Source organism: Cyprinus carpio, chromosome A12 (genome assembly GCF_018340385.1).
Source record: "Cyprinus carpio isolate SPL01 chromosome A12, ASM1834038v1, whole genome shotgun sequence".
Lineage (NCBI taxonomy): Eukaryota > Metazoa > Chordata > Actinopteri > Cypriniformes > Cyprinidae > Cyprinus > Cyprinus carpio.
This window is the reverse complement of record NC_056583.1, coordinates 12779051-12803248: the sequence shown is the minus strand read 5'-3', so window position 1 is coordinate 12803248 and position 24198 is coordinate 12779051. Positions and strand designations below refer to the sequence as shown.

Genomic DNA, 24198 nt, shown 5'->3' with positions numbered 1-24198 from the left:
AAGGACTGTGAGGCCACAAAATGAGTTACATTTTAAAATAGAACATTATCTGTCTGAAGGAACTATGTCCAGAGGCTACATAGGCAGGGGGCATCAATAAAGCTGCATTGCTGAATAAGAAGAAAGCAATGGCAGTTTGAAGTCAATTCAAAACAAATTAAACTTGTAAACGGCTCAGCCAGTGCCCTTGTTAAATTTGCATGTCAATACAAACGGCCAGACTGATTACTGCCACAACAATGGGTGATGTATACACACCTCATGCTGCTTTTATCCGTGTTTTTTTTGGACAAAATGCATTGCAGCATCTCATTCAAAGCACTCTGTAGTCACAGATTAAAAATTATAAAAAGTGGGGAAAAAACATTAAGATGGGGACAAAAGGTTTAATAAATGAATAAAATTTAAGTGAATTATTTGGAGACAGATTTAAGTAAAGCACATTTCGTCTCAGAAGCAGGTGATTGGCCAGAGTGAAGCTGAGAACACGATGAGATCATTAGCTCGTCCAAACTCTCAGGCTTTTGTTATCATTAACCAAGTGCTAATAGTCCAGGGGGAGGCTAAACTCACAAATGCTAGTGCCTGTTAAGTGGTCCGCCAGCTAATGGCGTCTTCCTGGGGTCCCGATATACAGCAAGGTCAGACACATGGGAGAGAGAGAGAGAGAGAGAAAGCAGGTGTGAGAGGAAGCTGCAGACAGGACAATGTGTAAGTTCAGTGTACTATATTATCATGTCTTTACGGCTTTGTTATATAGAGCTTTCTGAAGGAATGTGTTTTAAATCTTTTGTTTAAACTACAGTATAGCTTTCTATTACAATATCCCTTTCTGTAAAGTTGCTTTGAAACCATGTGTATTGTATAAACACACTACAAATAAACCTGACTTGATATTTTTAAACGTTAATCCTAATTAATTCATCTTTAAAATCAAGGAATTATATTGCATTATACTTAAGTTCTGTGGTTCAGCAAATTATTTTGTTAGAACTACGTTCACTTTTCAAAGCCAATATTGCGATGACTTTTAACTAAAAGATTTCCAAGTGTTTCCCAGGCGTCTTTAACTATGCATGTCCCACTAATGTTTTACAACCAAGTGTCGCAATTACTTTGTCTTCATTTTTGAACACTATTTTACTTCAAACTCAAACCTTTTTTTGTGAATTTTCAGCACAAGAGATAAAATATTTTCACTATTATTTGCTTCTTTTCCACCTTGAGGAGCCGATTTCACCAACAATCCTCTGAATAAGAGAGGAAGCTGTCATATGGAGCCTATGCTGTACACATCTACTGCAATGAACTATATCACAGAGGAATGTTAACAGTTCCTGCTGGTCTTAAGGACACTTTAGTGTGTAAAACTGCAAGCACTTTTTCCAAAGTAGGTCAAAAAAAGTTTCACAGTTCTCAAATCTGCCTGTGATTTGTGGATTGCAAAGTCAAGCCAGAGTGCATACAAGGGAATTACTGTATTCAGCGAGTGCAGGCGAAGGACTCTGAACTCACAGCTTACTGACATTCCCTCACTTACTAAATAAATACTCACTCTACCTCCAGTATTAATCCCAAGAGAGCAGCCGAGAGACCCAGAGAGATGTAATGTGTCCCTTTTGGAGGGGTTTCAGAGATGACGCAGTCAGATGAAGGGCACTACTTTACAACAAGGCCCCTGTGTCAGTTTCCCTGCTACTGACTGACCTTCCTCACTCAAAAACACACACACAGAGCTGAATAGAGGTAAAAACACAATTACACAAATGTGTTTGATTAATGAAATCATAAGCAGAGGCATGTGATTTGTTACAGTCAAGATTGGATCCTTTATTCATACAATTTGACTACAACAAACTTTATTTGTACCCTGGTGTCAGTGTAAAATTCTTCAAAAAAGCCACTTCGAATGCAACTTTCCAACCAACCCATAGTCATCTAGTCCGTTTTATACAAATGTGCAAAATAAGAACGTCTTTACGAATCCTTCAGTCTTCAGTGTCATTCCAGGATCCACAGGACACGGCTTGGTGGGGAAGGGGTGGAGTTTGTAGTCCTTAGCCCCACCCCTTTCATATTCACCACAGCCCCACAGTGACGGGCCAATCTAATTCAAGTAAAGTGCTCTTTTGAGAAAACACAAAGATTTGTTTCCTTGAAATTTCTTCGCTCTCCATGGAGACAATAAAATAACACGCCGAGCAGGACGATAATAAAATTATGACAGCAAACTACACAGTTACCCTTTTGTGCCCTAACAAGGAAGCTCCGAGTAGTCATACGAACTCCAGCTTGCCATGTCCCGTGTACATCCCCCAGTGCACTAGAGATAGGAGACGTTCGCCTCCGCTTCCTCCTCCTGTGCACAGCTCCGTCTGCCGCAGCTTATCACGGCCCAGACAGCAGTTCTCATGTCCTGTTACCGGCACCATGCACTCCAAGTCCAACTTGGCCATATGGCCTTTCTTGGCATGGTGGTGTCCATGAAAACTGTAATGCAGGCGAGACAGCATCTGTTGGCGCTGGGCCTGGAGACGCTTGTTTTCACTACGAAGCATTCGCAAAGCCAGCATAATCAGCAGAACCAGGATAAGCCCACCCGCGATGGGAACCGCTATCACTGCCGCCCGGAACCACACCTCTTTAGCGGATGCTAACTCTTGAACCCTTGTGATCAGGTTCTGATTGGAGCTGTAGTATCGGTCTATATAGAGAGAAAAAAGGGTGAGAACAAAGTGAGATTTAGATTTATTTTTTTTTGAATGCTTGGGGAATGAAAAAACAGCATGAGGTTTAACGCCAACGTGTTACGTTTATACTCGTTCTACTCTTTTTAATATCTCAGCGCACCTTTTTCATTAAACAGGATTATATTTATGTGCTTTGAGCCATCTGTCAAAGGACACTGTGAGAAGCACATTCCAGCACAGTGGGAATGCTTCATGATCCACGTGCAATAAAAAGTATGTGATCTGAATCCAAGTACTAGAAGGTAAACTGCCAGTTACCCACAAACTCACGCTGCACTGGAAACCATTAAATATCAGCCTGCAGATTGGAGCCGTGAGAACAGTTAAAGTCAATGTGCGCGCACATGTATGCCTGATACTAAAGAATCTGTCACAAGGGTCCATGTTTGCAGAGGACTGACGTCAGACATCAGTAAAAATAGTATCCTACTTCAATTAAATTAAAAAATATATACAGATAAAGGACAAACTGTGTCCTTTTTGCTCATTCAATGTCAGACAATCTGTACCAAGGTGATCTATTTCTTTTAAAACGTAATACAATCAGCTAACATAAGATCCAATCTACTAATACAGCTTTCATTTTTTTAGTCAAATTTGTGTATCTCACCTGTCGAATCACCTCGAGGGTGCGTGAGGTCATGCAAACCTCTGTAGTTACACATATCATCATGGCAACACTCTACAGGAGAGGCGCTTCTGCTGGAAACATCCACATTTTTCCTGGAGCACACTTCTGCTGAGTTTACTAGCAAATCTACACAGCCGTGTGTTAGAGGCGAGTTTGTGTTAAGTGGGTCCAGGACCTTCGTAAAGCAAGCGTTGAGCTCTGATTTACACATGTATCCAGTGGCAACACAGTGTGGTGCGTCACAGTAGCACCTGATCTCTCCTGCAAAACAGAGAAATCATGTTAGTTCAAATCTGTAATAATAGATATCACTGACATTAATGCACCATCCTGGATATATTTAATCATAAAACAACTGTCCTGAAGTGTTTCCAGGAAGCTTTGAACTATCCAAGGATTCTTGATAATAATTGTGTTAACATTTCAGACCAGCACCAACAACTGGAACTGGAAATTTGCCCAGTACTGCATGGGAATGCTGAAATTCCCATCACATCCATTCTAACTGAAACTGAGCATTTAATTAGAGAACTAAACTGTGCCGTATTTCTAACATCACTAGGATTTTAAGTACTGCAACTGGTTAACTTTTTATTAACAGGAAAGCATTCTTCATTTTGCCAAAGAGGATGTGAGGAAAATAAGTAACTAAAACTAAACTACTCAGATCTTATGCCAGAATTTGGCAAAGAGAGAGAGGACTAACACTAATATGTGGTAGTTTCTGTTCAACACTGCAACTGTGTCATGGCATTTCATGCAAGGGATCGTTTTGTCCGTCTTATAAAACAGGAACCATGTAGCTTATAATTAGTGGTTTGTTTGCCAAAGTCAATTTCTTTCAACCTAAATGGAAACTCGTAAAGGGGGGTGAGAGAAGGACTCTTTTTTTCAGCTAGCACGCAAACTCACTTGTGGTCAAACCTGGCATTAAGTCGGAGGATAACTTTTAAAGGGACAGTCCACCTAAAAATGAAAATTATCTCATTTACTCGCACTCGTGTATTTTTATACCTGTATGACCTTCTTTCTTCTGTAGAGCACAAAGGAGATGTTAAGGACCGACAACATCAGTCGCGGTTCATTTTTATTTCATCTTTTTTTTTTCTTTTTTCAATACAATGAAAGCGAATGGTGGCAGAAAATGTCATTCTGCTTAACATCTAATTTTGTGCGCCAAAAAATTAAGTCACATAGATTTCTAACCTTTAACACGTCCTTCATGGTTTCATCCCAAGATTGGGGTGAACATTTTTACATCTACACTTGTATATTACGCTTAAACTGTAGGCTGTTTTAGTAAGTGGTCCGTCAGTACAAGATTTTTACCTTTTGCCGAATTACCACTGCGGGTGGAATATGAAGTCGAAAAAATGGGTTTATTATTTATTTGATCTCTGATAGTTGTGCTAATCTAATAATGCATATAAACGAAGGCTTATTTCAGTTATACCCTGACTTATTTTGAACCAAATCAACTGACAAGAAGTCAGACTAGCTGAAATAAACCTGGCTTATTTGTCAAACTTGTTTTATGGAACAGCCCCCTGGTCAACCACATTTTAGCATCCAGGAACGCATTGAAAAATTAAAATAACAAGCTTTAGAGCGAATTCCTTTTTTTCCCTACTGAAACGATATTAAACGCTACAATTATGGATTCGAAAGTGGACGACTAAAGCAAAATGCAAGTTGTAAAGGCGGTTCATGTACAGTTGTAAGATTGAAATTTAATTGTCATGATGAGTTGTTTACATGTTGTTAACAAGTTTAACTTGTAGGCTATTATTTAAAATAACATTTTTTTTTCTTCTTCGGGAAACAAGGCCATTAGTAGAAACTAAACTAAACCATAAATTTACATGGTCTAAGTCTTAAGTCTCATGTGCTTTTAGAAGCGACTACATACTCGGTCTTACCTTTAGTGAGAAGAACAGCCATCGCACAAAGTTCCAGCTGAAACCAGAGAGAAACAAGGCTGGAATGGCGATCCATTTACAACAGCTTTTCCTTGTCTTGATACCCTGTGGCAAGACCCTCCGAATGGTTTGAGCACTTGTTACATATGTCCTACATTGATCACTGCATTCCCAGGTATCTGTGATCTGCGCTGTATCCAAAAACAAACGGGCACAGAAAGGCTGTGTCTTGTTCCATCAGAGACCAATGCCGAACTGCTGAGACCCGAACAACAGAAACATTCCTTGTGCGTAACCAAACCAATCCGTCAAGCGTTAGAGCCCGAATATATATACACACACACACATACATACACAAACGGATTCGAGAAATAATACAAAGAAAATCCAAAAGAAATTAAATTTGGATAACTATCCTGGCACAGAGCAGCAGCTCACTGGCTGGAGAGACTTCACTGATTCACTTTTGGGAGCAGTGTAGTCACTCCCACGTGAACGTTCATTGGTCTGCTTTGTTGGTTCATTTGCATACACCGTTCTATTGGCACTTGGTATTGGTTCACACAGCGGTCATACAATTTGTCTTTCCGCCTACAGATGCTGAGACAGAATCGCATGATGAGGCAGGTAGCAAGAAAAAAGTAATAATAACATAATGGTTATTAAAATTAAAGCTGGAGTGGCCGATGACGAATTAAAAACCTAATATATTGTTTCATCAAGATTTAAAGACCCTTATCAAAACCATTAAGATGTTAATACCTGAGTACCTGAGTATAGAATTACTATGTTTTTTTTTTTCTTTTGTAGTTTCAGTGCTTTGTCAGCCATATGACAGTGTTTCCCAGGCTGCTGGAGGCTGAAACTGCAGGTCTGCACTAGCGAGTGGATGTAGGCGGGTCGTTTAGAGAAATTAGCAATCCAAAGAGGCACATGGCGCCAGCGAGACGACACAGACAGACAGTGACACTCAATTACCCCCCAGACAATCCCATGCAAAACACACAGAGCACAACGATCGATATCTCAACTGCCCTACCCGCCCTAATGTGTTGAACACTTTGGTCAGGGCATGTGCTTCACAATTGAAGGCATTTTTGGCAACCTTGAACCATAATAAACAAACAAATGCTCTACAAATAGGCTAAAACCAAATCTAGTGCTGCAGTAGGTTATGAAAACATTTAGACCCACCCATCAAACAGTAGGCTACAATGTGAGTGTGTATGTGTGTGTGTGTGTGTGTGTGTATATTTATTTCAGTATTAATTTATTGAGAAAAGTTTAATTGACTCAATGGCCTATAGTTAACGAAACAGATTTTAATAAATAAATCAATCTTGGTTGTGTGTGGAACTTGCGCGTGCAGTGGCACAGGAGACAGGGAAGTGTTTGACTTTGATGATGAGAGACAGACTTGGAGACGCTCACATCTGATAGACGGCCATCGATTCAGTGTCAAAGGCTAAAGACAAGCGATTCCGCTTCAGGGGACACATTCTGAGACCTGCAGAAATTACCGGATTGACAGCAATTATCCTAATTGTTGGTAATTTCACAGAGGCGCCAGTTCCAAACCAGTCCTCCCTTCAAATGGCGAGATTCACACCTCCACAGACAAACCCAAGCGTCTGAGAAACTGCCCTAACATCACTACCGATACTTCTATCGCTCCGGTGAGCTGTGTGAGAAAAAAAAGATGCATTTTTCTATTATTCTAAATTCGACCCACCTTAACTAATTCAGAATATTAACTTTAATGTTTAGTATTCTCGGTATTAATAATAACTGATGAATAATCCACTTTTAGATAGGATTACTATGAAATGAGTCTTTTCTTTCTAGACAAACTTGTTTGTCCAAATTCGTGTCAAATGAAATATCCGTTTATTAACATTTCAAATAACAGCATAGACAAGTCTTTGTGTTTGAATGATCAGATGTTGCCCTCTTGTGTCCACAACTGAAAATGTCCACTTGGTTTTTTTATGTCTATGTTCAGGTTCCTGTTTTGATCAAAAAGGAATCACTTACCAAAACGTTATTAGTACAATGAGAAGTAGTGAAGACACTGTACTGACATTTGCTATAGACTAATTGGATGATTTAAGCACATGAAAGGATCATGTATGAATACAGGGGGCACTTTATGCTAAGTAAGGCTCAGCTGATCAAATCTGAAATGGTTCAGAAATGGTTCCAGCCCTTAAAATATACCATTTTAAATAGATAAACAAATACCTTCTTAAACAATTCTCTGAAATGCATGCTTTATTGTTATTAGGTCATTCCAGTCACACTTTTAAACACATTTGAGCTTTTCTAGTAAACCATTCAAGTAATTTTATAACAAGTGTGTGAGTTTGTCATTGGTAACGTTGAAAATAATGCATGTTGGTCAACATCTCAAAGTAGTCTTTTATTAAGAAAATCAAAGATGGACTACCCACTGCTTTAAAACAGACATCTAATGGGAATTAGTGAGGGGCTACTGGAAGTGCAGGCACATTAACACTTATTTTTTTATAAATATTTGTATAGGGAACAGACATCCAGCACACAGTTAGCCATTTCTCTCGACTTTGAACAGCTCTTAAATGATGGGACACATCATTCTGCTGATGTGCTAATAGTCAAGAGGCATTTAAAGGCCATGGTTGTGTTCCAATTCCTTGTTTCTCCTTGACCAGTCCATTTCACACGGACAGTATGCCATTCATTTTTAGTATACTCGCAGTATGTTTTTGTATTTCAAAGTATAAGCTGCATTTGTTTTCAATCCACAGGTGGAACCTTCAGTTGGAATATCTGGACAAACATAGAACACAGACCAAGTAACTTCTGTTCAGATCTGACGTGGTGCAAACTTTAAAATATAAAAGACTAAAAAAAAAATTCACAAACCAGTAATCTGTAAACAACACTGACTCCTAGTGTACATAAACATAAAATAAACATTTTAAAGATAGGTATGCACCTAGAAAAAGCAACAATACTTTGTTGATAACCAATAAATGGCCTACATTAAAATCTTATTTTAATGTTGGTAAATGAAAATATTAAAACAATTTAAACATTTCTTCATAAAACTCACTTACATATTTATAAATTGTGTGCGCATTAATTCATGTTGACATTTCATCTAAGCAATGGTATTTATAAGAGTATTCTCACAAGAAATGTTTTATGGTACATTGATCTAATTTTCTGATACTTGAAAAAGATAAAATGTGTTTATAATACATTGAATATGAAAAGTGTATATTTGTTTACTGTGGACTAAGGGTAAAATAATTAATTTAGATCAGTTATTCTTAATCCTGGTCCACTTAGATCTGAGGAAAGAAATATGTATATTTTTTTCTGAAATGTAAAGTCATACATTACGGGTAATATGGTCCCCTCAAAATGGGGCAAAAGGCCCCCAAAATAATAGGTTGCATTTTAGTTGACACCTTTTGAACAAAGTTTCATTTTGAGATCTGTTGTTAAAATGCTATCAAATTATTATTTATTTAATTAACTTATAATTAGTGGTAGACGACAGGAAGGTAAACTAAATGTAGAGACAGGAGAAAAGAACATGAACAATTAAATATCCATTATCAACTGACAAACTGACCAAAACGAGAACAAAAAGTTTAGTTTAGCATGTTTATTACAATACATACATTTCACATTTGACCTTCCGACCCCAGGTGACCCTGCCCTCACCCTGGTGCAACAGGGTTGGTGATGTCCAGTCCTTGGCTGACCCTCAGTTTCCTGTTTTCCAGCAGCACTTCGACCCCACCCCCCCCACCCCCCCACGCCACCCCCGTTCCATCCAATCAAGGTGCAAAGGAAAATGTGTGGTAATAATTTATGAATACAACATATCTGATAGACTAGTAATCACTGCAACTTTAATAAAACTTTAACTTCATTATTACTTATCAACTGTACATAGGAATGAACTCTGGTTTTTAACAAGTTGCCACAGCAACTTGTTCATTTTTTCCTTTTTCTTTTAAAGTACAGTTTTTTTTTAAACAAAATGGTACAGAAAAAAAAAAAAAAAAAAAATTAAGATAGATAAAGGTGATTCTGGAAAACAACCAGTCTTCTGCTAAGGGAGGTGAGGGAGGGGAAGGGGACATTGGTTGAGCTGCAGGAATGATTCTCTTTCTCTCCTTTTCGTTCTGGCTCACATTCACTCCATCACGTAAGCAGGCACTGGTGTAGACCGTGGGCATATCGCTGGGCCATTAGGGGCAGATAGGAGACCACTGAACCATTGTGGACAAACATGATGTAAACCCCCTCAAAAGGCATGGGGTGAGGGAATGAAACCATTATAGTGCAACCAGAGAAAGAAATAGATAAACTAACCAAATAACCATGTAGCAATACTACCATTTTTCATATGTAGCGAGAAAAATGAACCGGTGGATACGTGTGCACAGTTGTGAGAAGACAGAGTGTGTACGTCATCTTCCTCGTTAAATGTCCCGGTCGACTAGTCCACCTTTTCCATGCAGGTCTGGTACATGCTCAAGGCAATGGTTCACTGATCGTATATCTGAAGAGCATTTTTTTTGTTTTGTTTTTTAATCATGTCATTTAAAAATCTGCAGTCAAGAGTTCTATATATGGTGGCTTTGAGGGCACTTGAGATCCCAGTCTGCCTTGGTGCTGATTAGTTTAACGTTTGGATGTCAAAAGCTTTGATAGACATGGCTTCCCATGGCTTCATCTACAAAATATATTTACAACATGGAAATAACATCTACAAATAATCTACATGTACAGGGATGGGGCGAGGGCAGCTCCTCCGAAAACCTCTCTGCCCCCCTCTCCCCAACCCCCACCCACCCTCAGTCCAAGCAAGACCTCGCTGCAGCTTGTTTAATGTAAGACTGGGCCCAGAGCAGAACGCAACAGAACTTCAGTTCTCCAGGGTTCCGCGTGCATGAAATGGGTTTTGCCCACTCATTCACCTACCCCTCTCTCCTCCTGTTTCAAGACCACATTGCAAACCCAGAGTTCCTCAAACCATGAAGGAATTTTGATTCTTCAACTTTTCAAGTTCTTTAATTTGTTGTCTCAAAAACAGTATCCTGTCGACAAAGAGAAAGGGAGAGCCAAGTTAGTAAATTAGCATTTTAATGGGCATCACATGCAAATGCTTTGGTATGAGAGAAAATTAAACGCGTTGACCTCTGCTCCCGCAATGTGGCCTGGATCTCGCACACTCGCACCAGTGAGCGAAGGTTCTTCAGCTCTGTGCAGTTCTCTGACATGTAGATGCTGCCCATGGTGTGAGCCTCCTCACGTAACCGCGAAGCCTGGACAGGAGAGCAATATGAAAATTGTTAGCCAGGCAGCAAACCATCTGTATTTCGGTAGCATACAGGTGAATGCCAGTGATTTGTGTGCAGCAGCCCAATTCTTAAAGGGCTAGTTCACCTAAAAATGAGAATTCGGTCATTAATTACTCATCCTCATGTCGTTCCAAACCTGCAAGACCTTTGTTCATCTTCAGAACACAAATGAAGATATTTTTGATGAGATCCGAGAGCTTTTCGACCCTGTATAGACAGCAATGCCACTGACACGTTCAAGGCCCAGAAAGGTTGTGAGGACATTTTTGTGATTTTATGAAGCTACGAGAATACTGTGTGTGCACAAAGAAAACAAAAATCATGACTTTACTCAATTTCTTCTCTTCTGTGCCAGTCTTTGACACACGTTGATGAGAGAACCACAGCACATGCGTGTAAATTCCTCTGTTTGTAAACAAGTCATGACGTATGCTGTTCTGTGTCAGCTGCATCACACCGACACGCTGATTCTGTTCAGATCAAATCACAACAACAGGAAACAGACCTGGCTTGACGCAGCTGACACAGAACAGCATACATCCAGCGGATATTCTCCAAAATGGCACCAAGGTGATGCCGAGGAAACAAATTGTTAAATTTATTATTTATTTTTTTCATTTGCGCAAAAAAAGTATTCTCGTAGCTGCGTATAATTGCGGATGAACCACTGATGTCACATGGATTATTTTACAGATCTCCTTGCTACGTTTCTGGACTTGGCAACATTTCAGTTGCATTGCTGTCTATGCAGGGTCAGACAGCTCTCAGATTCCATCAAAAATATCTTAAATTGTGTTCCGAAGATGAACGAGGGTCTTAAGGGTTTGAAACTACATGAGGGTGAGTAATTAATGACAGAATTTAAACTTTTGGGTGGACTAACCCTTTAAGCCCCGTTCACACTACAAGCGACACGCAACAGCAAAGCAACACAATTCATTTTGTTTGTATATACGGATTTAATTTAGATTTCGATTATATTTAGTCTTTTGCCTCCAAAATGTTTGTACTTAGCGGCAAGAAACCTGATTCACTGTCAAAGCAACCAGTATTGAGAATGCCCACTAGCAACCTCATTGCCAGCCCATGAGTCACTGACAAATGTCGCTACTAGTGTGAACGGGGCTTAAAGGGTTAGTTCACCCAAATATTAAAATTATGTCATTAATGACTCACCCTCATGTCGTTCCAAACCCGTAAGACCTCCGTTCATCTTCGGAACACAGTTTAAGATATTTTAGATTTAGTCCGAGAGCTTTCAGTCCCTCCATTGAGAATGTATGTACGGGTATACTGTCCACTTCCAGAAAGGTAATAAAAACATCATCAAAGTAGTCCATGTGACATCAGAGGGTCCGTTAGAATTTTTTGAAGCATCGAAAATACATTTTGGTCCAAAAAATAGCAAAAACTACGACTTTATTCAGCGTTCTCTTCTCTTCCGTGTCTGTTATGAGCGCGTTCACAATACTGCAGTTTAGTGATATCCGGTTCGCGAACGAATCACTCGTTGTAACCGGATCTTCTTGAACCAGTTCACCAAATCGAACTGAATCGTTTGAAACAGTTCGCGTCTCCAATAAGCATTAATCCACAAATGACTTAAGCTGTTAACTTTTTTAATGTGGCTGACACTCCCTCTGAGTTCAAATAAACCAATATCCCGGAGTAATCCATTTACTCAAACAGTACACTGACTGAACTGCTGTGAAGAGAGAACTGAAGATGAACATCGAGCCGAGCCAGATAACGAACGAAAGATTGACTCGTTCTCGAGTCAAGAACCGTTTTCTGTCGGACGCGTCCGATTCGAGAACCGAGGAGCTGATGATACCCCTGCGCATGCGTGATTCAGACTGACACACAGCGCGTCTGAACCGAACTGGTTCTTTTGATGATTGATTCTGAACTGATTACTAATGTTATGAGCGCGGGTAAACCGAAGGCTTGAATCAAGGGCAGTCATCGCCAATGAAGTCATTACGTTGAGCGCAAAAGAACTGGTGAAACCGTTTTCTTCCAACCAGTTTATTGAATCAAACTGTCTGAAAGAACCGGTTCGCGGAAAAGAACAGAACTTCCCATCACTACTAGTGATCCGAAAACCTATACAACTGGTTCTTGACTCGAGAACGAGTCAATGTTTCGTTCGTTATCTGGCTCGGCATCTTCAGTTCTCTCTTCACAGCAGTTCAGTCAGTGTACTGTTTGAGTAAATGAATTACTCCGGGATATTGGTTTATTTTGACTCAGAGGGAGTGTCAGCCACATTAAAAAAGTTAACAGCTTAAGTCATTTGTGGATTAATGCTTATTGGAGACGCGAACCGTTTCAAACGATTCAGTTCGATTTTGTGAACTGGTTCAAGAAGATCCGGTTACAACGAGTGATTCGTTCGCGAACCGGATATCACTAAACTGCAGTATTGTGAACGCGCTCATAACAGACACGGAAGAGAAGAGAACGCTGAATAAAGTCGTAGTTTTTGCTATTTTTGGACCAAAATGTATTTTCGATGCTTCAAAAAATTCTAACGGACCCTCTGATGTCACATGGACTACTTTGATGATGTTTTTATTACCTTTCTGGACGTGGACAGTATACCGTACATACATTCTCAATGGAGGGACTGAAAGCTCTCAGACTAAATCTAAAATATCTTAAACTGTGTTCCGAAGATGAACGGAGGTCTTACGGGTTTGGAACGACATGAGGGTGAGTCATTAATGACATAATTTTAATATTTGGGTGAACTAACCCTTTAAGACTGACACTTAAGATTTAGTCCTACACTACACTTAAATTACCAATGAGATGCTTGATAACTAACTTTTAAGCGCAGCTTTGAGCCAAGATTTTTTTTTACACTTAAGTCAATTCTTAGCAGTGTTCTTGAGAGTAATTCTCAGAGACTTGATAAATACGCGCCCTGACCAGTTTTGGGTTCTCCTGGACCAGGTCTATAGCGCCACCACCAGTTCAAAATTTCAAAGGGTTATAACTCTTGAACCCTTCGTTTTAGAAAATGTAAATATGAAGAGAGGAATCAGATTAAATTTATTCACATTCAACAGCTTACTTTAAGACTCAAGCCATTATAGTAGTGGCTATTTTGAAAAGTACAGTGTTCTCTTTTTTTTTCACTACTCTTCAGAAATTTGTCCAGTTATTCTGAAAATTGGCAGAGATGATCTTTGGACTGAGCCGCACAGAAATTACTGAAAAGAATTCTGATATTCATCTTTGTTCAAAAGTTATGATGTTTGGTTCAGTCTGCATCTCGGCCAAACTTTGATCAATTGAAAAGAAAAAAAAAAAACTTGGTATCCTTCATCAACACCATGATCTGAGGGTCAGCTAACAGGCTAACTAGTTACCATACTCTCTAATATGGCTCTTAAGCTATCAAGTTAACCATAAGCTATGTTAGCTTTGCATGTTAATCTGGTTTACATACTAAGGAACTTTTTTTTGTGAGCTAATTTTCACACTGATCCTCTCCTCAACAGCCTGGTGAACATGCATGACTAGCTCGTGACACATGCCCAGACTGCAAGAGGTACTGTGGCAAGAAATGATGCAGAAGTTGCTTCTGTTGCAAGCATTGTGCCTTTCCAAAAGTGATCTCATCATAAAATATAAAATATGACATGCAGTGCATTTATGTACAAATTCATTATTTTGAATTGATTCTCAGTTAAACTGTGTAATGTTGTATCGGTTTGATTACTTTATTACCCAGATCAGTACTAGAAATGTTTTTATTCATGCTGTGTTCATTGTCATTTGAACTTCTGTTCATTCGAAGTTCATTCTCACCTATATTTCAAATGTTTTTGCTCTTCCTGCTCTGCACGACAGCTCCTGCACTTGCCCCTGTATTGCTGCCTACAGCTACATTTTTAGCTTGTTAAAAAGCTAATACATTTTTTCTTCTTATCAATGTTAAAAAGAGTTGTGCTGCTTAATATTTTCATCAAAAAAATTTTTTTTTTCAAGATTTTGATTAATAGAAAGTAGAAAAAAAAAAAAAAAAAAAAAAGCAGCAGCGATTGAAATAGAAATCAACTGTCTGCGTCACTTTTGGTCCAAATTATTGCATACTTGCTGAATAAAGGTATGAAATATTCACAAAAAACCCCCCAAACATTCATCCTTCCTTGCCTGTTTTTCCACGTGCTCCGCGGGCCACCCTTGCACATGTTTGATGAGGTTCTCATTGAAGTGTGCGGCCAGTGTCGGTGTAATGGAACATGTTGCTCTGCATGGAGCTGTGCCGGCAGATACTGAACCCGGAGGCATTGCTCCGCTGACTACACCTGGTCCTTGACCACCACCACCACCATTATTACTGCTGCTGTTACTGCCCATGTGGTTTGGACCTGGAGATGGGCTTCTCTGACTGCTGCAAATCACAAAAAGTAGATGGGTCAGTGTCTTTCTGATTAAGAAACACCTACTTTTTATACACAACTTTCTCTGTCTGCATCAGGTCTTTACAAATTAATTCATGTAAAGAGCATGTCATATGAGTTTCCGAGGACTGCTTCTCTAATCTTGCCTTTTATCTTCGTTGGCCTCTAATCTTCTTTATTTGCACCAACAAGCGTCTCCAAACCACAACCTGTAAGTACGATTGATAGCCTACGTTATGTGTACATTTTCAATTGAGTGCTCAAAATATCTTTTTTTTTGGTGCTAACATGTGATGTATACCTAATGCAGATTTAGGTTTCCAGGTAAAGCACGATATTATGTTTTACTGAAATAGTTCTGATAATTCACTGTGAAGCCACTATTTCCGAAGAATGTGTTGATTAATGTAGACTGACATTGTTCTAATTACTTTCAAATAATAATAATGTAGTGTAGCGCACAGACTTTATAATCATTGTGAAAGTGCTGTTTATGTAGCTATAGGGTTAATGCAGAGAGTAAAAGACCCGGTAGAGAGAGACGAGTTAGTTAGGCTGGTGCACATGTGATACAGCTGTTCTGTGTTATAAGGTTAAGACATGGAGCGTCTTTTGTCTGTTGTTCTTCAGACATTACAGTAGACATATTTTGGTTTTCAAACTATATTGTTTCATCAGTTAGTCACGTTAGCTCATATCCACCATTATTGTTTTGTTAAGTGTTTACAGTTTAGCAGCTAAACTTTAGCTGTGGGCACAATTCGTTTGCATACGTGTTAAACAAAATGTTTATGTCATTATTTTAAGAACTGATTGGAGCACTATATTATTGTTTTATGAAAAGGTGCATGGTAGGGTTGCCAGGTTGTCACAACAAAACCCACCCAATTGCTACTCAAAACTAGCTCAACCGTATTTCGCATTTTGCTAACTTGTTCAAGCGCTCCTCTTTGTGCCAATCACAACAGGCTTGGCCAGCTGACCAATCAGAGCAGAGTAGGCTTATGGAAGGGAGGGGTTTACAGACATTTCGCTCAGAACCAAATTTCCAAATCATGGGCAAATGACTCCATGTATAAATGTATATTCTGGGAAAATTTAAGTGTTTTCTGACCTTAGATGCATTTAAACCTGTTGTAGGGGACTCCAACATAATATTAGGACACTTTAAAAAACCATATGACCTGCTCTTTAATGTGATCCTAAAACATAAAAATCAGCAGTATCAAAAACAGCCAGAAGATGGCAGCCAAACACAGCAAAACAAGCCACTTTAAGCTACAGATATGACTGCTGAGGCATGCAGTGGGCAGTTCGTTACCCATAAGCCTTTATTAAACCTTTATTTTGCACAGTTTTTAATTTATAAAGTTTTGATGAGTCCGTTTGGTAATTTCCAAATTAAGTCACCTCTGTCTCTGCAGCGTCCGTGGAGAGGTGCCGTTGTCGTGATGTTTGTCTGTGGGAAGGGACTGCTGGGATGACGGTGGAGGGAGAGAACTGGACTTAACTGTCAAAGCGTTCATCTGAGAAAGATAGGGAGAAAGTGATAGTCATACTTTCGTTTGTGACATCGGTCATCTCATTTGACAGTAGTATACCTTTGTCTGTGAGGAGACTGGCGTGGTGCTGAGGGGCGGTTTGAGGGAGGCTGTGTTGGTCTGTGGCGTGCTGATTCTAGGAGACACATACGAACGAGGAGAGGAAGCATCTGATGTCAGAGACATCGGAGACTGGCTGGACTGCTGGGCTACTCCACATGACAGAGAGAGAGGAAAAAGAAATAAGGTGAAGAGATAGTGTCTAAACTAATCACAACAGGCATGTACATGGTTAACAAACACGGTTACGGCTCGGATTCAAATCTAGCTTATGTTGTAAAACTATAACATAGTATAATAGTATAAAAAAATAATACCAACATAACACTGGGGATGAGAGTTTAAGTGATCAAATGTTCGTTAATACTACAGATAGGCTACTAGAACTCAATCTACAAAGTGACTTTCCTTTGCAACTTCAGTTAAACAACTAAATATAAAATCCTATCACTGTTCAGCACTGTGGATAGGTGACGAGATGAGATAGTGTGTGCTTTTAGGCACGTTATTGGAAGAACAAATAAAATGTTTTTTAATGCCCCACTCTGAGGCAATTAACACTTTGACCTATTGTTTACCTAAATATAAAACAATTTTGTTTGTTTTTGTGATGCATTAGTCTACTTTTGAAATTGGTTTCTATGTAAGCACTGAGTTATTTTTTTTTTAAACCCTGATGTTCTAGCAATGAAAAGATTCCATTTAAATTCATTATAGAGATGAATAGTAGTGTGAACTAGATAGATTTTTCCAAAATGAGTACCTGAATTATTTTGTGTGCACATCATTTTCAAGTGCATCAGTAAGAAAAGTTGTTGATTATTTTTTAACAATATATTTCTGCTATACAAGACTAAAGAAACACCAACTTCCTGATCAAAGCACAGAGATATTGTCTCCTAGTTTATAAAACAATTTTATCCAAAGACTACATTTGGATCATCTGAAAACTCACAGTACAGTCGTGGCCAAATGTTTTGAGAATTACATAAATATTGGAAATTGGAAAAGTTGCTGCTTAAGTTTTTATAATAGCAATTTGCATATACTCCAGAATGTTATGAAGAGTGATCAGATGAACTGCATAGTCCTTCTTTGCCATGAAAATTAACTTAATCCCAAAAAAACCTTTCCACTGCATTTCATTGCTGTCATTAAAGGACCTGCTGAGATCATTTCAGTAATCATCTTGTTAACTCAGGTGAGAATGTTGATGAGCACAAGGCTGGAGATCATTATGTCAGGCTGATTGAGTTAGAATGGCAGACTTGACATGTTAAAAGGAGGGTGATGCTTGAAATCATTGTTCTTCCATTGTTAACCATGGTGACCTGCAAAGAAACGCGTGCAGCCATCATTGCGTTGCATAAAAATGGCTTCACAGGCAAGGATATTGTGGCTACTAAGATTGCACCTAAATCAACAATTTATAGGTTCACCAAGAACTTCAAGGAAAGAGGTTCAATTCTTGTAAAGAAGGCTTCAGGGCATCCAAGAAAGTCCAGCAAGCGCCAGGATCGTCTCCTAAAGAGGATTCAGCTGCAGGATCGGAGTGCCACCAGTGCAGAGCTTACTCAGGAATGGCAGCAGGCAGGTGTGAGCGCATCTGCACGCACAGTGAGGCGAAGACTTTTGGAAGATGGCCTGGTGTCAAGAAGGGCAGCAAAGAAGCCACTTCTCTCCAAAAAAAACATCAGGGACAGATTGATCTTCTGCAGAAAGTATAGTGAAGGTACTGCTGAGGACTGGGGGCAAAGTCATATTCTCCGATGAAGCCCCTTTCCGATTGTTTGGGGCATCTGGAAAAAGGCTTGTCCGGAGAAGAAAAGGTGAGCGCTACCATCAGTCCTGTGTCATGCCAACAGTAAAGCATCCTGACACCATTCATGTGTGGGGTTGCTTCTCATCCAAGGGAGTGGGCTCACTCACAATTCTGCCCAAAAACACAGCCATGAATAAAGAATGGTCCAACAGCAACTTCTTCCAACAACCCAACAACAGTTTGGTGAAGAATAATGCATTTTCCAGCACCGTGCCATAAGGCAAAAGTGATAACTAAGTGGCTCGGGGACCAGAATGTTGAAATTTTGGGTCCATGGCCTGGAAACTCCCCAGATCTTAATCCCATTGAGAACTTGTGGTCAATTCTCAAGAGGCGGGTGGACAAAGAAAAAACCCACTAATTCTGACAAACTCCAAGAAGTTATTATGAAATAATGGGTTGCTATCAGTCAGGATTTGGCCCAGAAGTTGATTGAGAGCATGCCCAGTCGAATTGCAGAGGTCCTGAAAAAGAAGGGCCAACACTGCAAATACTGACTCTCTGCATAAATGTCATGTAATTGTCGATAAAAGCCTTTGAAACGTATGAAGTGCTTGTAATTATATTTCAGTACATCACAGAAACAACTGAAACAAAGATCTAAAAGCAGTTTAGCAGCAAACTTTTTGAAAACTAATATTTATGTAATTCTCAAAACTTTTGGCCACGACTGTAGAATACGTCTGATCCCACTTCATTTGTAATTTGGACTGAGAAACTATCACAACTAAAGAGGTTAGAGTCCACTTTAATGTCCAGGTACAAATCAATGCAGAATTTTTTTTTTTTTTTTTTTTTCGCAATTTAGTTACTGAAAAGGGGTTGGAGGAGTTTCCGATTTTACTCTGCATTTAACTTTAAATTGTACAATTTATTCTTAGTTCTCAGGCTGAGATCCACCAGTCTCACAAAAATCATGTGGGAAACACTGGATGGATATTCAAAAGTAAATAAATGTAAAAAAAAAAAAAAATGCACATGTGCACAGAACCAAATTGAGTTCTCTTTAAAGGATTACTGCACTTGAAAGGTCAAATACACAGAAATTTGTCAAGAAGTATTTACATAAAATCTATTAGTTATGATAATATATCCTTATTATGAACATGCAATTCAACATGTAATTTAGAAGATGCTGCATGACAAATCCATACATAAAAATGATTTCTGGTTTTAACACAAGTAGCTTTGAGGCCCACATGGCTCACCATTATCTGCTCAGACAGCAGCAGCCAAGCCTGTGTGTGCGATCCTTGCTAAGCTACCAACTCCATCTGCTAACTCAAGGAAGCTGACTCAGAACCCCACAGCTGACATGAGTCGGCAACACAAGCAACACAATCTCACACCAAAAACAAATCAAACCCATGAGCTCAAGTTATAAAGTTCAAGATCAGGTCACAAAACAGAGCCAACCTTAAAACCACATGTGTCAAAGACATTTAATTTGGATGGCACTGTAGCACAAATAAAAAAAACAAAAAATAAAAAACCAGCAGCTTTGAGAATAAGAGGTAGTATGAGAGAGACAGCAGAGTGTGTGTATGTACCTTGGCTGGACAGTTGAGTAGCCTGGGAGAGCAGAGTTGTGATGTTGAAGGCAGACGGACCAGCAGTCAGGATCTTATGGAGCATGGACTGCAGCGAAGCCTGAGTTACTGCAGCCGTGAGAACTACAGAGACACAGAACATACAGAATGAAGCAAGAAAGCAAGAACAAAAGGTGAAGACAAGAAGCAGTCAAAAAGATGTAAACAAAAAACCAAACACTGAAATAATTCAGATTAATAAAATGTGTCTGCAGGAAAAACCACTTGTTTACTAAATGCTTAGATCACATTAGGTGCTTGTCTTTTTATTCATTAGCGAGCAGTTAGAGAATCTGCAAGGCTCTGAAAATTTGAGTCCAGATTCTTCCCCTTTAAAGTTAAAGCCATGATCAAACAGGTGACTCCACCAACATACTTAAGTTACATCCCAATAGAATTGCATCTGACTGGGGCTGAAATTAGTCTAATTAAACAGGGCTTCTTTAAAACCAATTAGTCGACAACTTGTTCAGATAATGTACAGACTAGCACATCCCAACTACCTGTCAAAATACTGCATCTAAATAACAGATTACTCCTCTACAGACTGTTTCTTTAAGATTACTTGGAAAAATATGAAGATCTGAGGCAAAATTTACTTAAATACTTCATAGCAACAACCTTAAGACATCTATACTACCATTCAAAGTTTTGGAACAGCAAGTTCTTTTTTGGATGTTTTTAAGAAGTCTTTTATACTTTTATACTCACCAAGACTGCTTTTTTTTAGATCAAATTATAGCAAAACTTATGAAATATTGCTATAATTCAAAAGAACTTCTCTATTTGTAATGTAAAATTAAACCTTAATTTTAAATAAAGGCCATTACTCCAGTCTTCAGTGTCATACAATTCTTCAGTAATCATTTTAATATGCTGATTTGCCGCTCAACAAACCCAAACACATTCGAGCAAAGCTCTTTACCACAGCTTGAACCATAGGAAATGTTCCCAGCAACTAGTTAAAATCCAATATTCATGCATTTGAAGAATGATGCAGCAGCCCTGCCACTGGATCATGCCAACTTTTACATTTCAGTGTTTAGACACATCTGTCATATGCAGTGGTGGGAGACCAGACTTGCCAAACTCCATGTAATTGTCCATCATAATTTGCAAATGCAGCCAATGATGGAAAGTGAGAAGCAATGACACGCTCACAAATGGCAATTCATATAGGCCATGTTCAGGAAGCAGCAAAGCTATGATTCATCCCTGAGATGTGAAGTTAAGAGAGGAAAAGCTGATGCAAGCCCAGCATGCACAAGTATATAACAAGCAATTACATAGCCGCTTGAGTGGTACAAGAAACACAACTAGAATATAGCTGTAAAATTTATGCTTGCTAACCACACTGAAGTTATAGAGGTGTAGTAAATTTCAAAGGGGGTAACCGCCATCACCGCAGTATTGTAAGCAAGGTTTTAACCTTGGGTTCCTCAAGTGGGACTATCCCTGTAATGCTTTACTTCAGCGGTTCACGATCATCCCCATTCGCTCAGATTCAGTACACTTACCTTCATTGATCTTGGCCATGTCTACACTGGCGTTGTTAAGCTGCAGGGCCGTTTGCAGAGCAGGGAGGAGCTGACGTAACAGGGAAGGGTCTTGGAGAAGAGTGGGCGGAGCCGGCGACTGCATCACTGGAGAAACTGGGACTGTAGAGCCAGAGGCGCCACTGGCTGAGTTGGCCACGCTTAAGCCAGACACAGCAGCAGAGGAAGAGGATGGTGTGAGTGAGGAAGGCTTCTCTGTGGCAATTGAAGGCTCTATTTAGGGGTGAAAGAAAAATTTTATAGAGGTTAAATGATGTTTAGTGACATTATTGGAGAAAAGCCCTAAAAACTTTCAAATGAAGGCTCGTTCACAACAAGATTTATAACTATAAGGACAACTATATTAGCACCCATTAATGGTGTTAAACGTATCGTACGTAATTTTAATGATATTGTTACCAACTACTGAAATTTTGGTTCCATAACACTAGTGTCTATGTCTACTAGCGCTGCAACTAGCAATTATTTTGATAATCAATCAGTTGGCTATTGTTTTTCCGAATAATTGATTAATCTGATTAAATTTTTTTTTTTAAAAATTTCCTCTTTTTTTTTAATTGACAAAACACACTTTACACATCCTACCCACTGCTGTCCCTCAAACAATCATACTGTATGAAACATACTGTATGGTGAATATCACTGTGCTATACATTATGTGTAAAAGAGTTATAAAGCACAGTTTAAATGGACAAAGGGCAATTTAATTCATTCCCCATATTAAAAATAGAAATCATAATGATGAAGACCGTAAAGAAAAACAAACTCAGTGTTGTTTAAATGTCCAATAACAAATTTATATACAGAAAATGTAAAATATTGCACTGAATATTAATTTTCTCCCTCTTTACTGCATTCTGTCTGTTTGACACGCATGAGCGCACCAGCACTCGTTCAGTGAAGTCTGAAGTTTAATGCAGACTGTCAGGACGAACAAAAAAAAACATTAACGTGAATATGTAACATTTATAGAAAAAGATATTACCGTAAAATGCAGTTTATGTGCTGGGGAAGCATATCTCACACATTGAACACCACACGCATCTGTCAAAGTGCCTGACAGAATGAGCAGTGTTAAATATTACACTAATGCATTAGCTTGAAGTTTAAAATAAAGCATTCTCATGTTTCGGGCAGCTTAGATCACGCATATTTCCCACAACAGTTCACTATGATTCATCTGCTATTTTTAGATGCATTTCGTCCATAGAAATGCGTTATTCACTGCTGTAACTGAACATGACTGGGCAGACGCAACTAATCGATAATGACATTCGTTGTCGATTATTTTCATTATCAATTAATAGCGATTTTATCGATTAGTTGTTGCAACCCTAGTGTCTACACCATCACACAATAAACTTCTGTTTATTGCTTGCGTGCACTGGAGTAACACTACCTACCACTTCAATGTGTACAAGCTCTTAAAAGCCTGGTAAATTTTGATAGGCTGCTTACATTTTTATAATTTATATGTTGGATAAATAATTCTCAAAGTGATTCCAATGATATTGTTCTTCTATGTCATTATTATAGTTGTTGTGTGGACATCCATATTCTTATGGAATTAGAACAATAATTAAAATTTTATAGTCATAGTTATCAATCTTGGTGTGAATGCCCCTTTAGACTGTGGTGCACACAAAATGACAATTTGACAGCAAGCAGATACACAAAATTCAACCCTGAACACATCATATTGTCAACCAGCTTATTGAAAGTGTCTTAGTGGCTATTTCAGGTTTTGCCCAAGGACACCCAAATCATCTACAACCAAGATGTCACCTGAAAAGTCTCAAAAAGATCTTATAGAGGCTGTTCAAAAACTGGAAATGAGAGCATGTTCATATAACATGCATTCAATATAAGCAGAGCTTCACTTAAGCACCTAGTGAAAAAACAAGTGTACAAATGGAGCAGGTAAACTATGAATTTTCATCGTTTAATAGCTGGTGCACACGTCAGGATCTAAAAATAGCCCACAAATCCCAAGGCTGGCAACGTGGCAAGATGCTACTGAACATTTCTTAACGGGTGCCCTCAGAACAAGTGCCCTAAGCTGCTAGAAAACAATTAAGAGATTGAGCGCACCGTTCCTCATCATGAAAACACAGCATGCTTTGTTCTTAAAGGAATAAAAATCAGGCCATTACAGGCTCATCTCTGCAAATCTGCCTATTTGTTCTGTGATGTGTAATGTAGGGTTGTGCCAGTAGACGACAGTATTGTGTATCGACGATTTGGAGATATCGCCCGTTGCTGATGCCTTTGACGATATCAAGACGATTATAATAATTTTTCATTATCATGAAAGTGAAAGTCACGTGACATACAGCCAAGTATGGTGACCCATACTCGGAATTCGTGCTCTGCATTTAACCCAACCAAAACACACACAAACAACACACAAAAAAAAAAAACCATGAACACACACCCGGAGCAGTGGGCAGCCAATGCTACGGCGCCTGGGGAGCAGTTGGTGGTTCGGTGCCTTGCTCAAGGGTCTCATCTCAGTCGTGTTATTGAAGGTGGGAGAGAGCACTGGACATTCA

General features: G+C 39.1%; 2 protein-coding genes across 2 annotated transcripts in view; both read right to left on the bottom strand.

Moving 5' to 3' along the window:
• Positions 1–289: 289 nt before the first annotated feature.
• On the bottom strand, positions 290–5785 carry LOC109109543 (BMP and activin membrane-bound inhibitor homolog). The gene is made up of 3 exons (XM_019122644.2): positions 5301–5785; positions 3361–3642; positions 290–2704 (listed from the first exon to the last, which is right to left on the bottom strand). The coding sequence occupies exons 1-3, from the start codon at positions 5374–5376 to the stop codon at positions 2277–2279; spliced, it is 786 nt and encodes a 261-aa protein (XP_018978189.2). The 5' UTR covers positions 5377–5785; the 3' UTR covers positions 290–2276.
• Positions 5786–8940: 3155 nt separating this feature from the next.
• The window catches only part of waca (WW domain containing adaptor with coiled-coil a), a 36221-nt gene continuing 20963 nt past the window's right edge, over positions 8941–24198 (bottom strand). The window contains 7 exon segments of the mRNA XM_042767604.1: positions 8941–10399; positions 10500–10627; positions 14828–15068; positions 16489–16604; positions 16680–16828; positions 20052–20174; positions 21608–21859. Coding sequence (XP_042623538.1) covers positions 10330–10399; positions 10500–10627; positions 14828–15068; positions 16489–16604; positions 16680–16828; positions 20052–20174; positions 21608–21859 — 1079 coding nt within the window. The 3' untranslated portion in view covers positions 8941–10329.

What these genes read in the sequence shown, in the direction of transcription:
- LOC109109543 (XM_019122644.2), bottom strand. Translation starts at nt 5,376, where the DNA reads ATGGATCGCCATTCCAGCCTTGTTTCTCTCTGGTTTCAGCTGGAACTT. An exon ending in GGCTGTTCTTCTCACTAAAG is followed by an intron (nt 3,643 to 5,300) that starts GTAAGACCGAGT and finishes TCTGTTTTGCAG; the next exon opens with GAGAGATCAGGTGCTACTGT. An exon ending in CCCTCGAGGTGATTCGACAG is followed by an intron (nt 2,705 to 3,360) that starts GTGAGATACACA and finishes CTCTCTATATAG; the next exon opens with ACCGATACTACAGCTCCAAT.